The sequence below is a fragment of the Diplotaxodon limnothrissa genome, linkage group LG7, assembly GCF_057381915.1.
Source record: "Diplotaxodon limnothrissa isolate DT_005_m linkage group LG7, D_limnothrissa_male_GT1.1, whole genome shotgun sequence".
Lineage (NCBI taxonomy): Eukaryota > Metazoa > Chordata > Actinopteri > Cichliformes > Cichlidae > Diplotaxodon > Diplotaxodon limnothrissa.
The window spans coordinates 3,731,866-3,745,851 of record NC_140602.1 but is presented as its reverse complement, the minus strand read 5'-3'; the positions used below and the strand labels follow the sequence as shown (position 1 = coordinate 3,745,851).

The following is a 13,986-nucleotide window of genomic DNA, read 5'->3' as shown; positions in this document are numbered from 1 at the left end:
TTTTGTCTCATCAAGACTAAAATCTTCTTAATTCAGATGTTAAATATTAATAAAAAATACTTTCCTTTGTTAAGAACTCCTAAGAAACTGCGATTTTGCCTTCCGTGAGTTATTTACCTGCTGTTCTCATCCATCACAGGTACAATGAACCACAAGACAATGCTTCCAGACATTTTTTTTTCTATTAAAATGGCACGAGTACAAAGAAATCACTTTGTCTCTCTGTGAAACTGAAAGACTCAGAAACAAAGTGAGAGCATGCTGCGGGACAATATTTTCCTCCATGCGTCTCTTCTGCAAGGTAAGCACTTCAACACAAAAAAGAACAGTAGTTTAGGGTGGAGGGTGGGTGGGGGTGAGGATGAAGAAATGCATTCCAGCTGAACAGAGATGTGCTTTTATGGGCCAATTACTGGGCTCTCTGTAATACTGACAGAAGCCAGCAAACAGACATGTCAGCCTTCATATGAGAAATGAGAGCTGCCCCGTCCTTGTCTTCATCTCTCGTTTCTTTCATCACAACCAAAATCTGCATTTGCTACTTAAGTTGTTCACACAGAATGTAGATTTAGTAGATCCAGGAATGTTGTACATGATAACACGGCCACATGGATACAGATATTTAGCAGCTCAGTCTGGCCAGTGTTTACTCAAGAACACAAACTGTTACATACAGACATGCGTGCAAACTGAGTGAATGAACTCCAGTATGATTAGGCTGTTTTTTCTCTTAAGCTCAAGGCAGCATTAAAACATTTTCAGCCTATGCGCTTTACATAAATAATGCAGAAAATGAACCTAAAATCTGCTGGATATGCTTAGCACAGCTTAATCAGGCTGGGGAGTTCCAAACTGTCAAAAGAAAAAAGAGCAGCTCTACTTATTTAGTCACTTTAAGCCCTCAGTCTAACTGCTGCTCTCCGGGTACACCTGCATTCACTTTTCATCAGGTCATCGAATGCTTATTTATCTCTCTTCCATTTCTTTTCAAAAACTCACTGATAAATATTACAGCTTTTAGACAGTACAGCCACTGGGTATTTCACTTACAGCAATTATTTAGCAAGTTTATATGCAATACATAAACTAGAAAAAAGATAATGACTTAAAATGTTGTTTGTGCTGGCATTTTAGCTGCAGCGCAATTTTATTTTCTGTCTGCAATGTGTGAGGCAACCTGACCTGAACCATTTCGACTACGAGTACCTGCTGGAAGGTTTATTTTGCACAAAGCTTCAGGCTCAGGCCATGTTTAAGTCGGATTATTTTCAAATGTCTCACTTCTCTTTACTTTTTGACTCACCCTGACAATCATGGGTCCGCCATGTATCGCAAATCCCAGTGGGAAGTAGGGAAACAGACAAAGCATTACAAATACATCCTAGTAAGCTAGTGAGCTAGTGGTCAACACTGCATGTAAAGCAATAAATAAATGCAGTCAAATCATTAAAGGAAAATATATAATTCTCAAGGTTCTTATTTTTCTTCAAAATAGACCAAATGATTTTCGCATTTGTCTCCAGAAGAAAAAAAGAGGGAGCGAGCGATCTGAGAGGGGGAGTCACCTCTCGGGGAGCTGTCATCAAACATCAACATGTTCACCTCTTATGATCTTGTAAAAAAGTCCCTCCCATCTCTCCATGCCTTCACGCATCGCTTCTTCCAAACCCGGAAAAGAACAGCATTTTAATCTGCCAGCCTGTCCTCTCAGAAGGGGAGTGGAAGAAAAATCTGGCTAACCCCATCTGTCCAAGCTCACTTGTGACTGGGGTTCAAGGAGGACTGTGATCAAAATCAAAATCCAGTCATCACAGAGACCTTAAATCTTGACATTCAAACACTGAAGTAGGTAACGTGTATGAAATGGAAGGGGCATTAATGGGCTGACCCCAAACACGGTGCGGCGTCCTTCGCTGAAATGATCACTGGATAAAACACAGTGAGAGCGATTTGTCTCACCACCCAGTGAGTGCACACACAGGCAAAGGGTCTATGTTAATAATTACTCTGGCTCAGTATGGATGAATGAGATCATTCACTGAAGGTGGCGATGACCCCATAATGATCTTCTTAAATTAGACTCTTTTACCGAACCTTAGCCTGCCCACACCAAATTCCACTCGGACTCATTCTTTTGTATTCCAGCATCATCCCAAGTCACCCATTACTGAAGCTTGGGTGGCTTAATGGGAGACACTGAGACATCTGTGCAGAAATAATGACTACTGACAGCGATTGCAAATGGCACATGCTGAGGGAGGGGGTCTATATACCTCTATTTCCAAGTTTTCTGAAGCTTTAATTAACATTTTCCTACAATAGAAAGGCAGTGAAATTACTGCTTGGATGAAAACTGGTATACTTGTACAAAAAAGCTGTTTCAGGTGAATATGTAGGATTACTGACAACCATATCATGTGGCTTTTGTATTTCTACTATGCAATAAAACTGCAAGGTCCTCTCTGAAAGTAAGATCTGACACATCCTTCTGTGCCCCAGACAGAACAGCGAAGTGATGGAACGAGGCTAGTTTCTCATCTTTAATTTTTATGTAAGACTTTGCGCGCTGCAGGCAGCCAAACTGCTTCAAAATTCTGACTTTAGCACGCATACAAACCTGATATCTTCTGAAACAGAACAGATAGACAAAGCAAACGCTCTTTCATGTCTTGAGCTGGTAATTGCAAATTGATGTAAAATAAACAAGTAGAACCAATTGCTTTAGTCGTGTGATAAGACCCGGCAAAGTCAAGGGGGCACCCATAAACTCAGCCGTGATAAGGAAGAGTATGAATCTGCAAGCAGAAAGAACAGCAATAATCTCCGTTACGTTTACACAGACTGTCAGCCAGTCAGCTATCTTGATACTGTACGAGTGAAGGATCTGCTCTACTGGGAGAATATCAGAGTGTGTTGTGAGCACACCTCACGCACATCAAATAAGAGTCGAGCTCAAATTGGATCAGACATAACGAGAGCACTGCAACAACCTGCTCTGATGAAGATCTCATTTTCACTCTGAAAACAACAAGATAGGCATCTATTTCAAATTACAACAAACAGTCTAATACTTTGGCTGATGGTCTGAATTTTACATTATACACCACATAAAGTTGCCCCATTAAAGTACAACAAGAAGACGTTAGGCGCTCACAAACAACTGTCTAGCGACTCTGTACTTCTTGTGCTGATGCATTTCTGTCCAGGAAGCTGCAATATGTCGCATTTTTCGGTTGAGTTATAGGACAGCAGTAATCTGCAGTGGTTCGACTAAATAAATCAGATATAAACAATAATGTTTAAGGTATAAATCTGTCTCTCATTTGACACGGCTGTATAAATAAAGTAATAAGAGTATGTTCCTCTTTGCATGTTAAAGCCCTGCTGTGGCTGTGTCCTGGGCTCATTACCATTCAGGCAGTGAAACCCTGAGTCCCTGACCCAAATTCAAGATGACACATTTAAAATACACACATTCAAACGCAATCTGCTGCTCATATTTTCAAGCCATTGTGGTGCAGTTGTATGGTGCGTCTTGGGTCTCTGAATGTTGCTTAGAGATGGGAAGGAGATAGATGAGTTGAAACAAGCTCTTGAGGAATCTATGAGGGTTGATTGAGTGGATTTATGGTGGGAAAAGAAGTCAGTCCTATTGAATCAACTCAGGTAGAAGCCCTGGGGAAATTGATTTTAGAGCCAGTCACTGATGTATCTTCAGAGCACTGGTGATAATCTCTGGAGAATGAAGACACAGAAGACTGCAGAATGTCTTGGACTTAACTACAGGTTAGTCAGACTTCTAGTATTTAAACACGACCGTTTCACAGAGAAATATAATTTTGCACGGAAAAACAAACTACTTAAAACACAGTACACACATTGTGTTTGCACAGAGCGTATAGACCTGTAGTTAGTTTTCGTTTCCCAGTCTGTTAATTCAAAATAAGAAAGGTAATCTCTGAGAAATTTCATTTGCTCTAAGAAGTGAAACAAAATGAGCTTCCTTAACACAGCTTTGTGTGTGTGTGTGTGTGTGTGTGTGTGTGTGTGTGTGTGTGTGTGTTTATTGGGGGGGAAGTGAAAAACACTGGTTTCACTGTAATTTGCCTTTAAATGTCAGACAATTTTGAATAAGCAAGCTACGGTTCTGTGCAGTCATCAACCACTCATCTTTAATATTTTACTAGGAAAACGGGAAAACCTAGGTATTTATTGAAATGTGCAAAAATGAATATAAATACAGTATAAAAAGCAAAAACAGAGTTTTTACCGTTCTGAAACTCTGAACACACTTCAGTGTTTTTCTACCTGCTCTTACTGCATTTTCAGTGTGTTTGAGATTATTGTCATGGCATTGTCTATTACATGCTTGCAGTAGGTGCATCCATCGTGGATCAAAATCTGACAGCACGTTTCTGTTTCACAGTTCAGTCATTTTTGACAAGAAGCACAGCCCCAAACCACCACAGAGCCTCTGCTGTTGTACCCTTTAGCTGAGTTCCTCCTTACATACTGACAATAATGTGAACAAAACCTGTTCGTACTGTACATTTGCTGTAGATAATTTTTAACGCTTGCCACTTTTCCAGTTTCCTTTTTAAAAGATAACGCTGCAGAGATATGCCAAGTCTTCAGCTGGTATCGAATCAAAATGCTATGCAGGCACATACAATAACAAAGGGCCTAAAGATCCAATTTCTTTGCGAAATTGTTTGTTGTGCAGTCACAACATCCCTTTTTCCACTTGAATATTCACAGGCCAGTATTAGGTGGCTTATCCCGCCCCCACACAAAAAAGGTCAGGTATGAGTGCTGGACTGAAAATGAATGAAAACGTCCAAAGAAAAACTTTGGAAGAACATCCGAAGGTCTGAAAACTTTACAACTTTTTTAAGCAAGAATCTCCAATAGTGAAATTTTACTCACTGTCGGAAAAGTATAACAAAAGTGTTATTAAGGTAATTTAAATTAGGAGATATCTGGCACAGACAGCGACTGCAAAAGCACTTCAAAAGCTCGAACTCTAATAACAGAGCCCAGTGTCTGTTTTATTGTTTTGCTTCTATACTGAATCCCTGCAAGTGCACAGATGTTACAAACTGTCACTACATGATATGTAAAATGTTCAAAAGCTGAAAAGCTACAATGATTATTCTTTTTCCTGCACAAATTGAATCTGACTCGTGCAGTTTTTCACAACGGTTTGCTTGATAACACAATCTCTGAGCCTTAACTTGCATGTGAAATCATTCACCGCTGCAAAACTGAATGGAAAGGCTTGCTTTTGTTGATATTGCTGTTCAAGGTATCTATTCACTGTCAATGCACAGAGAAAAGATACTTTGCTTTGTCTGCTTTCAAAATATAAAGCAGACAAAAAGGACAAGACCCGTTTGATCAATAACCCGAATACACGACCTGTTATGGTATTTTCTGTGTCACAGTTCAGTAACATCAACACATTATTGACTACACAAACAGGGTGCTATCTTCTCTACTGCCCGAGGTGCACGACGTGGCACATAGTCATTACAAAAGATCTCGCCTATGTATGCAGAACTAATGACACTCCTGTTGTCCCCTTGCTGTCCATCTTCATATCTCTTGTATACTGTGTTGGGGAGAGCAGGATATCTGTGTTTAATGTGCAAAACGGAGGAAAAAATACATTTTTTTAATTCATGGAGATTGCATAGTTGAGCCTGATGAGATATTATACCAGCCACCTCATCGGTGACACAAATGGGAATGAGATTGTGTTTTTATCTTGCCTGAAATTAACAAGTGGTTAGCTGTGACAGGTTAAGTCTCTACGCTCTTTCTACACTTCCGGCATCTGTGAAGGATACTAATGTGAACGATGGAGGGAACAGACGATAAATGGTGTGTACCAGCAATTGTGGAAGTCAGTAAACTGCAATTTGTGTGCCTAGCAGTTACTGTTCTGTCATTTGTTTCTGCAATGTTGACCTGTCACTACAAGTCAGCGCCAAACAGCTGAGACTGAAAACTGGACAAAAACTACACCTGCAGCCCCGTCGCTTTGAGCAAACCGAGTAGCAAACATCAACTATTACATGTAATCTCTCCACAAGAAAGACTCGCTTCATATAAAAAGAATGGCATTTACATGTTTTGTGGAGCAGGTTTATTCCACACTCCCTATATAAGGTTGCTGACTCTTTGTAATACAATGTAGCCTTTTTTTGGCTACTTGTGTGTTATAATCACCAACCAACAGCACTAAGTGATTGGTTAAGAATCTCAATTCCCATGGAAAGGCAATACCTACCGACTGCATCCAAGCGTAAAATGCACCTCAAAATCTCCCGCTCTATTACCTTGCCCCCCTAGAGTGAAACACAGTAGCTCCATTCCCCAGCTGATCTGCAACAAGAGCTAATGAGCTCAGCGGCTCTACACAACACGGCCGGGAAATCGAAACAGCCTGTGTGAGAGAGAGAGACGTGTAAATGAGAGTGATCTCCCTAGACGATCTGCTGGACAAAGGCAGGCACATGGAGATATTTACCAAGCAGGTCAGCCAGTGTGAATCAAGCCCCAGGAATCTACAGGGGATGCTAATTACAAGACTCCAAATAATTAAAATGCACATGTGATGTTCTTTATGTAAATGCTACAGGGAAACTGACAGGCCAGCTTGCAGGCTGCACATTTTGGCCATGACACATCTGTTGATATCCAAGCATGTTATACAGTATGAATGCCTGATATATAAGATGAATAATTTGTAATTGGTTGTATTGATAAGCGAAACGACACTGATACATACAATATAAAATTAATATTTGGAGGTGTAAGATTTCAAAAGACACACCGGCCAAGATTGATATTGCTTTCTGCCACTTTAAAGCCACCGTCAATTCAAAAAACAGTTTTTCATTCAACTCTCATCTATTTTCCTGTGCCCAAATCCTTGTTTCACCTGGCAGTGACTGATGGAGTTCAGCTGTGCGACTTGTGAAAAAGAGGAAGAAAACGAAAAGTCTTTTACAACACAAGCTCTCGAGCTATTAAAAATTACTGAACTTTTCATGTGCCGATATGGAGAATGAAAAATAGGCACACTGCTTCAGCACCTTAGACTGAAACCTCAGGGGGGTTCCAGTCTGAGTAAGCAAAGGGACAGCTTGTGTGAGTTTTTTTACGAGTTCAACAAAACCAAATAAAAATGTGTCAGTACGCTTATATGCACACTTCTAACAAACCACCTGGAGTCTGTCAATACTGCTTCTCTTTGTAGCATCAAAGCGCAAGCATATATGAAACCTTGAGTGTCGAATTCGGTAAATCGATAGGAAAACGAATCTTCTGTTGCTTTGGACCAAATGGTTTATAAATCCTACAGCGATCCACTAAGTAAGCACAAGAATTCATGAATGCTAAACACATTTCTCCGCTAACAAAGGAGTAGCTTTGATACTAGAACCCCTCTTGTACTTGTAGGACAAGACTGCTGAACTGACAGTTTCCCTTTAAATATGAATATCAAATGAGGATCTACTTTTTGATATGGTGTGATAATGCCAGAGCTCAGATTTAGCGTACAACCTACTATATCTTAAGCAATTAGAATAAGTTTGAGAGCAATGCTGTTGTAATTTGTTGGAATAAATCCTCAGGGAGAGTTGAGAGCGCTTACTGTGAGTTCAGAGAACACATTGCACAGTTAAGGCTAAAATCCTTGCTCCGAGCAAGAACACAAACACCGATATGTTCTCAAGGCTGACACCAATAGGGCTTAATGTCAATCATCTTATCGGGATGGTCAAACAGACCTTGAGAGCATGTGTGCTGGAGAACAACAGATCGTCTTGCCAACTAAACCCCAGACTTTGTCACACGTAGCGCCACAATGCCCATTTGCTTTGATGATATTGGCTTTAGCGTAGAAGGAACTGCGCTTATGATCCTTAACCGCACAACCCAATACTGCGTTAATCTGCCTGAAACTCCCCCCTGCAGCTCAGACTCTTCTAATCCTTTATAAGGAAGAGAAGCCAGATGGTCGTGAACAACTGCTGGGGGGCCTGAGGATGAGCGAATGTATGGAGATGTCTGGAGTGCCTGTCAATGTTTACCTTGTGTTTTAAGTTACTAGTGTAAGCTCCATGAAGTGGCCTGTGTGTGGCTGGTGAATGCACTTCCAAGGATGTGTGTGTGCACAGCAAATGTGCTCATGCACAGTTAAAAAGAAGAGACCCCCGCTGCACCTGGTGTCAGGTTACCGCAGCTTGCAGTTCCCCTTTCAATCCTGAGACGAGATGTCAGAACTTAAGAGGCACGCCGCTCTACCAGCTTCGGTAACCGTACGATTCCTGGAGTGTCAGATGCAGAGTGGCACAGTCCCAGGGGTCTCGAGATACATCATGCCTCTCACCCTCGCCCCTCCGTTTCAGAGTACTCGGGAACCCCTTTCTGACCCTTCAGTGACAAGTGAACCTTTTATTTACAGCTCCACTAACCTTCAAATTGGTGCGCTGCGGCCTGAAAATCTGGAGTGCCATTCAAGTAATCTGTCACGTGGAGATACACTGAGACCTTGCAGCCACATGCTGCATCCTCACTCCCACCCTTCTCCCATGAGACACTGATTAAACTCCTATTAAAATGATTGAGTAGTAGGAGGAAAACAAGAGTATCAATCTGCCGCAGCAATAGATTGGAATGTGCATGGTGGGCATTCATTAAGTGAACATTATCAGAGTAAAAATTCAATTATTTCGCAGCAGGGTATAAGTTATGCTGAGAAAGTTCCACACTTAAGTTCTCTCTCTCTCTCTCTCTCTCTCACACACACACACACACACACACACACACACACACACACACACACACACACACACACACACACACACACACACACACACACACTCACTCTTATGGTCACACACACACCATAAGAGAACTCTCACTGAAGAGAGTGCATTTACAGCTCTCTATCTTTTACATGCTTTTACAGTCACTATAATGCATCAAGGTCAACAAGCTAAGTTTCACATGAATCTAAGACCAAAAGCTTAATCTAAAGTCTAGTTTTCACCCACTTCTTAATGCAGAAGCTGATTATTAGTAGCAAGGTTTGTTTGCAGTAAATTAACACTTTCATTCATGCTTTTGTTTCATACATTTCCCCTGTGATGAGCATAAGGACCTAGGCAGCTTTTGATCTATCATTTGAGATGAGCAGGCTGGAACTGACATACAGCCATTGTGTCAATGTGAAGTCAAATACAGCTTTGAAATATAATATCCAAGTAAAAGGTCCAAGAAAAATACTGCAAATTCACAAAAACTATTATTATAAATGTGACTTCTTATGTCTGATATTGGTTTATACAAATCTGCATATAAACACATATGTTGATCAGGAAAGTCGCTTTTAAGGGATGAGTTATGTATAGCCTCTTTGGTAATATAAGAAGAGGTCAGACTTTAGTTTCATCCAACGAGTGCCCTGAATAGCCTGTAATTTGTGCCAAATTGTAACATTTAATCAAAAATAAATAATAAACTCTGTTTGGCTATTAATTAACAGGATGTAAAAGAGTAAGAGCAGCAATTCAAATGGCATTTTGTTTCCCTAGCCAATTTATAATTTCAACAATTTGCTTGTTTAATTTTTTGAAATTAATTAAACACAGTATTCGCTATTAAATGAGCTGCCTCCATCTGTTTCAATAAAGCTTTTAGTATGGAAAGACATGCATTATGCTGTAATGAAAAACAGCTGATCGATCACTCATGCACCCAAAAATCAATTTGGGAAACTGCTCTAAAATGCCATCCTTAACTCTAACAGTGGTGAAGTCAATACACATACTGACCGAGTTGAGAATGGGTGCTCACATAAGGCTGAGGCAGCGTCTGCAATAATGACTCCATCATCAAATAAGCTTTTTTTGACCCTATCATCCCCTAAAACAAATATTAGCATCATTAGTTGGGTATATATACCTCTGCCAATCACTATCACACCCGCCTCTATGGACCTGCACATGATCTCAGACTAAGATGAAGGTGCAGCCTTCAAGATGAAGAAAGGTCTGAGCTGTCCATTTTTCTACATATAAATTTGACAGTGATGTAGATTTCAGCTTGTGTGGTGCATGTTTGTGTATACATGTGTTAACGCAGCTGGCCTCTAGTTAATGCCCACTCTGTTGTCCCAGTTAGCTGGGCTATCAACCCACATGACATGGTGGGCCTGAGTTGATTCCCCAGTGTTGAGATGTTTTTACGCTTCATGCTTCAATGCATTCACACAAAAGGCTTGGCCTCATAACCCATAAGCCCGATAATCCAGTCTGTAAACATTCAAGGGATGCCCACTTTTACCATAAATGCCCATGCTTGGTTACACTGTGGAGACCACCACATGCTGGCTAGGTTACTGCGATAGAATTTATTATATTAAACTGAATAAATTCTGTTGACAATTTATCATACCGTGAGTCAAGAGGAATGACGATCCATCAGATCAATTTAGACTATCGCTGACCAACTCAGCTAAAATCCCTTTGCCATTATTGTGCAGCTCATCTGTGTAAATGCCCTGCAGGAGGATATAGTCTTTCCCTTGCATACCAAAAGCAGCATTGCAGCTTCATGTTCACTGTAAATCATGCGACCATGTGAAAGACTGACTTTACTGACCCCCAGGACCTTTTTCCACCAACCCCCACCCGAACCGAAAGGAATAAAAAAGAAAAACACAAAAGGAGACCTGGTGCAATGCCACAGACACTGTCATGACATCCAGGAATAGCAACATGCACAGAGTAACACGCATAAACACCCTGATGTAATTAGAGACACATGACTGCCCTGACAGCCATCATTTTGTCAGAAAGTAATGTCTCCTGATGAACATTTTGAATAACTTATCACACGCATATGATATGGCTAACGACGAGTAGTGAATCACTCGAGCCAGAATTACTTTGGCAGCATCATCTTTTAAGACGCTCAGAATTTGTATAAATTGCATCAAGTAAGAGGAGAAGAAAATATAAAGTCACTTACCCAGAAGATGAGATTGAAGATGAACATCATATACTTCAAGCAGCAGAGGCAGCCTCTTGCCATGTTGCACTTCTTAAATTCTAAAAGGAACACAAAGGATAGATCCAGGTAAAAGACTATGTATTTGCTGCCCTTGGGTGAGCTGTACTTGTTGTTAGTCTTGTCTCCCGCGCTGGCGTCAGCTGCAGCTCCAGTCTGCCCCTGCTGCGTGTTTTTGCGTGGCCCCGTGGAGCCGTAGAAAGCGCCGGCAGTGAAGCCGCGGCCACCGAAAGGGCGGCCAGACGTGGAGGCTTGAGCAAAATCGGATTCGCGGCTGTCTACAGAAGGGCTACGGTGAATGGCTGACTCCTCACTGCTGGACTTCTCCATACTCTAGGGCTGCAGCTGCTGATGAGGGGCTCTCTGACACACAGTCTACCATAGTCTCAGAGATGATAGGACAGAACAACTTGCCCTCCAAATCTTCACTGCTTCACCTTCTGAAGCAATAAAGGATAAAATCCACACAGCAACACTACATCCACCTGAAAGCCCACGGATGGATGAAAAGGTCTCCTGTGTAGAACTGAACTGCTCAGGCACCTCTGGCAGGTTTAAGTGTCCTCTGCTTGGTGAAGCTCTCTTGCTGTGATAATCCTAAAGTAGAAGTGCAGAAGGTTCCTGTGAGGAGCATTACCCTCGCCTTATGACGGGACTGTCTTTCTGTGAAGAAGTTAAAGCACTTGTTCTATCCTGTCCTGTAATATCACTCTCCTCCTGCGCGTCTTAATGCTGCGCCCGGCTGCTGCGGTGGGAGTGAAACCCCCGAGAGTCTCAGCTGCTCCACTTCCACGTTCTCTTGCTGACCTGGTAACTTTGATTCCCCCTGTCCCTCCTCTCCTCTTTCCACTGCCCTGCGCCTGTTCAGTCCTCTTGTCTATGTGTGCTGATGCGCTCTCTCTTCCCTGGGTCTCTCACTCTCTGTTTCTTTCTGATTGTGCCAGTATCGCTCTCTTTCCGAGTGTGCCTGTCTACTCTAATGTACCATTCTTTGCTCAGCAGCTCGGTCCCTCTGCTCTGCCTGTGCTCTGCTCTCCCAATAGGAGTGCACTGGCTGATGTGCTATTATCGGCAGACGCAACTAACGGGCATTCCCTATCTCCCAACAAGAGCACTCACCTCCTCCCCCAATTCTCTCTCCCTCCCTCTTGCTTCCTCCTGCTCTCTCTCTCTCTCTGCTCATTCAGTCCCTTCCCACTGCTGAGCAGGCAACCAATGCAGCAGCTGCAGCCAGACCGCAGCTCCTCCTCTCCACTCCCCGCGTCTTTATTAAGCCCATCACTGTGGCTGCTTTGACTAAACATGTTCAGCAGTTTCATATCCATCAGGGGAATTGAGAGGCCATAGATAACAACAACAAAATAAACACACACACACACACACACACACGCAGAAATCAAACATGAAGATAATTGCAGATGAGTAAGGAGTTGTGGAGTAGCAGGGTTAAGGGATGTGAGGTGGAAATTTCTGGCAGTCTCTTTTGCATATGAAAAGCTTTGAGCGTCAGTATGCTGATGACACTGACACCTGTGATTTCACACATGCCAGAGAAGCTTCTCATTCTGCTTTAATCTGTAACTTTATTCATTGCCATAAATAAACTGTAGTTAAATCTGACTGTGGGTTATTCACATATTTTTTTCTTTCTGAAAAACTAGCTTGAAATAGCAGCCAGTCCCCACTGGAGTGATTATTGCATATCACATGGGTGGTGGCGACAGTACTGGGGTCCAGTTTGATCATACTCTTACTCTGTTATTCGTCACTGCACTCCTCACATCCATGTAAGGGGACGCCAATTATCTGGCAACATCCAGGCTCTGGAATTATGGCACCATCTCAAGCATGGAAAGAGGCTTTAAGATGGTGAACACTTTCCAATGCAAAGCCAGGGTGAAACGCACAAGAGCCCTGCTGACTCACACACTAAGCTAACAAGACATTATAAAGCTTCGATTAGAAAGCGTTCCACACAGCTAAAAGTTCAGGATTCTCTGCAGTAAATGGAGGGTAAGTGACAATTATAATAATACAAGATAATAAAAATATGCACAAGATAATTATCTGTCTGTTCATATGAATGTGAGAACGTTTGTCCTCTTCTGAACATAACAGCTAATGTAACCGTTTAATTTTTCTTATCAGCTGTAAGAATCAACTTTTTTTCTCTCTCCAAAATGAACGTGCAGCAGAGGGCACATTGTTTGGTAATTGTTGCCTCTCGGCAGAATAGTGATAATGGGTCACCCTGCAGACGTATGGAGGGAGAGTTTTAACTCAGTGGTCTAAAAGTTCAATCTAGAAATACCCAGTTAACAAAGACAAGATTACCCTCGCCTTCAGCTGTTTCACTGCTGGTGGAGAATTATCTGCCTTGAGGAAGCACGTTTATAAATACAGAGAATTAATGCAAATTATGGCTTCATGGCTTCGACAGCAATAATAATTATGATGGTTGAAAATTCTGGGGAAAAAAACACTTAAATTTTGGTAACAACGGGATCACATTGGAAAGAGATCGAAAGTAAACGGCCACTTATAGTTTTATTACTAATCCTAATCCTATCATTACCAATGTAGCAGCACTGGGGTAATAAGGAATGAAGTTTCTCCATAACAGCCTGTGCACATTGCTCAAGACTTATATTGGACCCGTCACAACTATTGGACCTGAAAAATGTTTATTCGTGGAAGTGGTTTCTCAGAGCTGCGGGTTCCTGCTGGTTCCTGCAGCAAACAACCTCAGAGTGGTCACTTTGGCTGCTAACAGGTTGCCATAATTGCCTGTAGTTTTTTACGTTTGTCTGCAAATATTCCCTAATAAGCTGTTAAATGGAGAAGGTTTCCTTAAAAGTAAAAGTTGAGCCTCAGTGCTGCACCCACCATAGCTGCACTTTT

General features: G+C 41.8%; 1 protein-coding gene across 2 annotated transcripts in view; it reads right to left on the bottom strand.

Moving 5' to 3' along the window:
- Positions 1 to 13,986, bottom strand: part of tspan9a (tetraspanin 9a) — a 205,539-nt gene that overhangs the window by 67,043 nt on the left and 124,510 nt on the right. Inside the window, exon 3 of one of the 2 annotated variants that reach the window (XM_085359010.1) lies at positions 11,047 to 11,126. In XM_085359010.1, coding sequence (XP_085215136.1) covers positions 11,047 to 11,109 — 63 coding nt within the window. In that variant the 5' untranslated portion in view covers positions 11,110 to 11,126. Of the gene's footprint in view, positions 1 to 11,046; positions 12,160 to 13,986 lie in introns of those variants that run through there. The other variant, XM_085359009.1, reaches the window with a different exon arrangement.